At 34.2% G+C, this 2605-nt stretch overlaps 1 protein-coding gene across 1 annotated transcript in view; it reads right to left on the reverse strand.

Annotated features, from left to right (window-relative positions):
* mrps17 (mitochondrial ribosomal protein S17) overlaps nt 1–2103 on the reverse strand; it is a 2831-nt gene extending 728 nt beyond the window's left edge. Inside the window, exons 1-2 of the mRNA XM_038301345.1 lie at nt 1963–2103; nt 1294–1437 (exon numbers count right to left, since the gene is read on the reverse strand). Of these exons, the coding sequence (XP_038157273.1) occupies nt 1294–1416 (123 nt within the window). The 5' untranslated portion in view covers nt 1417–1437; nt 1963–2103. The remainder of the gene's footprint in view (nt 1–1293; nt 1438–1962) is intronic.
* Nucleotides 2104–2605: the final 502 nt, after the last annotated feature.

Raw genomic sequence — 2605 nt, forward strand, 5'->3', positions numbered from 1 at the left:
GCAAACATCATGAATTTTGATAACCTTTTTCAGTTTATTTATTTGAAAAGCATTTAAGGTCAGAATTACAATTTCAAGTCAGATCTAAAAAGAACAAAACAACAACTACAATTGGGGAGGCATCAGAAAAAGCCTGATTAGTACTGCTCTGAAATAAAACGCTTCTGTCAAATTTTATAGGATGCAGATTAAGTTTATTGTTTAAAAGAAAAACAAAATGTGCTCTTAACATTTAATAAATGCTAATGGAAATATAAATAACTATATAAAAACAACAGCTAAAGGTAATAATACTGACTCCATTAATGTTTCCTTCAATGTTGTTTTTTTTTTTTTTTTACAAGAGTCCGACTCTGGTGGCATCAGTCATCCTCTATGCTGTAGTTTGTTGGCACAGCTGCTCATCGACACTAAGAGGAACAGATTGCTCCCAAAAGACCAGACAGGTAGCAAGGGACTTCAAAAATATGAGATGTAGGATACTTATAGAATGCGGTACATAGGTAAAGGACTAAGAGTGGCATTAACTTTCATTCATTAAAAGGATACAAAGTAAAGGCAGCTGTAATTAATATTGATCCATACAAAGTGGACAAATGCAAAATACAGGGTAAGTAAACAAGCGTTTTTATTTTCTATATAGTTAACTGATGGTTGCCTCAAAATTGTAATGAATGAAAATGTAAGATCATTATGCAGCATTTTTTAAAAGTATGTAACAATACAGTCTTGAGGCAAACAATAAATAAACACCATGATTCTTTTATGTGAAAATCTTAAGCTGAAAGCTTCTTTTGGGTTGCTGATGACTTACATTAAACAAGCTCATCAGTGAGGCCAGTTCTGCTCAGGGATGTGATCAGAGGGACACTGGAAAATACCAACGTCCTCAACCCATCTATGACGTTACAGAGCTGAAGAGCTCCTCCAGTTGAAAGACGCAGATCTTTCCTCATAGCAGCTGTTAAGGTCGCTGCCTCCAACAAACTAAATATGATGTTTACATATAGGCTGCTACTTATAGATTTCCATTTTTTTTGTTAAACCTTTTTGTTTTATGCATTTATACATGCAGATTTTGTACACTTTAAAATTTCCCTAAATGCACATAACATTTGATCTACATGTGCAATTTTAAATAACAGTATTTTTTCTTCTGTTGTAAAACTCATTCCCTTGTTGTTTGCAGATAGTCTTGAATTTCCTCACTGCGAAACCAAAGATTATCTTTTTGACTCCATCTGTTTTGTTTTTTGCACAGGTTTCAGCTCAAACTACTATTTATAGTTTTACCTTTAGCAGGTAGGGGTCTAGCACCAGTCTAGTTACTCTCACTTTGGCAGTTTTCTCCATCTTGGTCCCAATTACTTTACCGATGATCCATTTAGCATGGACTGAAGCCTTTTTAGCTGACATTCTACTCTCTGTCACTGAATCCTGAGAGAGAAAAAGAAAAATATTAACAAACATTACTTTTACCAACACTTTATTTACACAATTCAAAACATATAATAAATTGACGTAAAACAAGTGTCAGTTAAAAAACACCATTAATGTAAAAACAGCTAAAACTCCTTAAATGAGGAGCTTGTTGAACTGTAGTTGTCCTTCATCTGACACAGAAAATGTTGTTAAATCCCCACAACTGAATAAAATCCTCCATATTCTGTGTAAACAAACTATCTAAACATGAAGGACGTAAGAACAGAAAGAATATGATTTTTAGAAAATCGATGTTTTTTTTTCTGTTTTCCCAAATAACCAGAACATCTTTATAAACATTACTGGTTCTATATGACCTTATTTATGAAAATGTGTCGCATAATCGACTGTAGGAGGGAGGAGGATCTATACTAGCTTAAACATCGAGACCGCGCTATTAAAAAAAAAAACATTATGAGAAAGACGTTGATATAAAATACGGATTCCATATAAGTATAAAATGTGTAGAAATGAACTTACTGAAACCAAGGCAAATATATAAGAATGAAAGGTCAAGAACCGCTCAGCGGTTAGCAGTCTCCATGCTCCTGTCACTAAACTTCCTCTGGCTTCATAAAGCACGTCTTTATGCACTAGCGCCGCCTGCAGGAAGGGAGGGCGACTTCTTCTTCTTTGTTAGATTGGCGGATTGCAAACAATTTATAGGTGCATACCGCCACCTACTGTACATGAGTGTGTAGCTCTATAGTTCCATCTCTATTTTTTTATGTTTGTGTTTTTGTAAAAATAAAAACAACTTTATTAATATCCACATTTCCTCCCTATCTCCATCTGTCACTAAAATTCCTTTCATAGTCCTTTCTCTCTTCCTCTGGGAAGAGGCTTCGAAGCATTGGATGCAGGTCCAACAGATTCATATGTTTATATTACTGTTTTTATATATATATCTTACTATTTTTCAAGGCGGCACTTTAAAAAAAATGAAATTGTCCAGAGAGCTGTTCCAAAGGAAATTTCTTTTTGTTTTACACTTGTGGAAACAAAATGACAAATAAATCTGTCAAAGTCAAAATCTCCCTTTTTCCTCAACCTCTCTTTCATTTACATATTTAATGCTATCCATCAAAACATGATCAACCTTTTCTACCCTTTCACAATCCTC

This window comes from Cyprinodon tularosa, unplaced genomic scaffold, assembly GCF_016077235.1.
Source record: "Cyprinodon tularosa strain WSP-4 unplaced genomic scaffold, ASM1607723v1 ctg466, whole genome shotgun sequence".
NCBI lineage: Eukaryota > Metazoa > Chordata > Actinopteri > Cyprinodontiformes > Cyprinodontidae > Cyprinodon > Cyprinodon tularosa.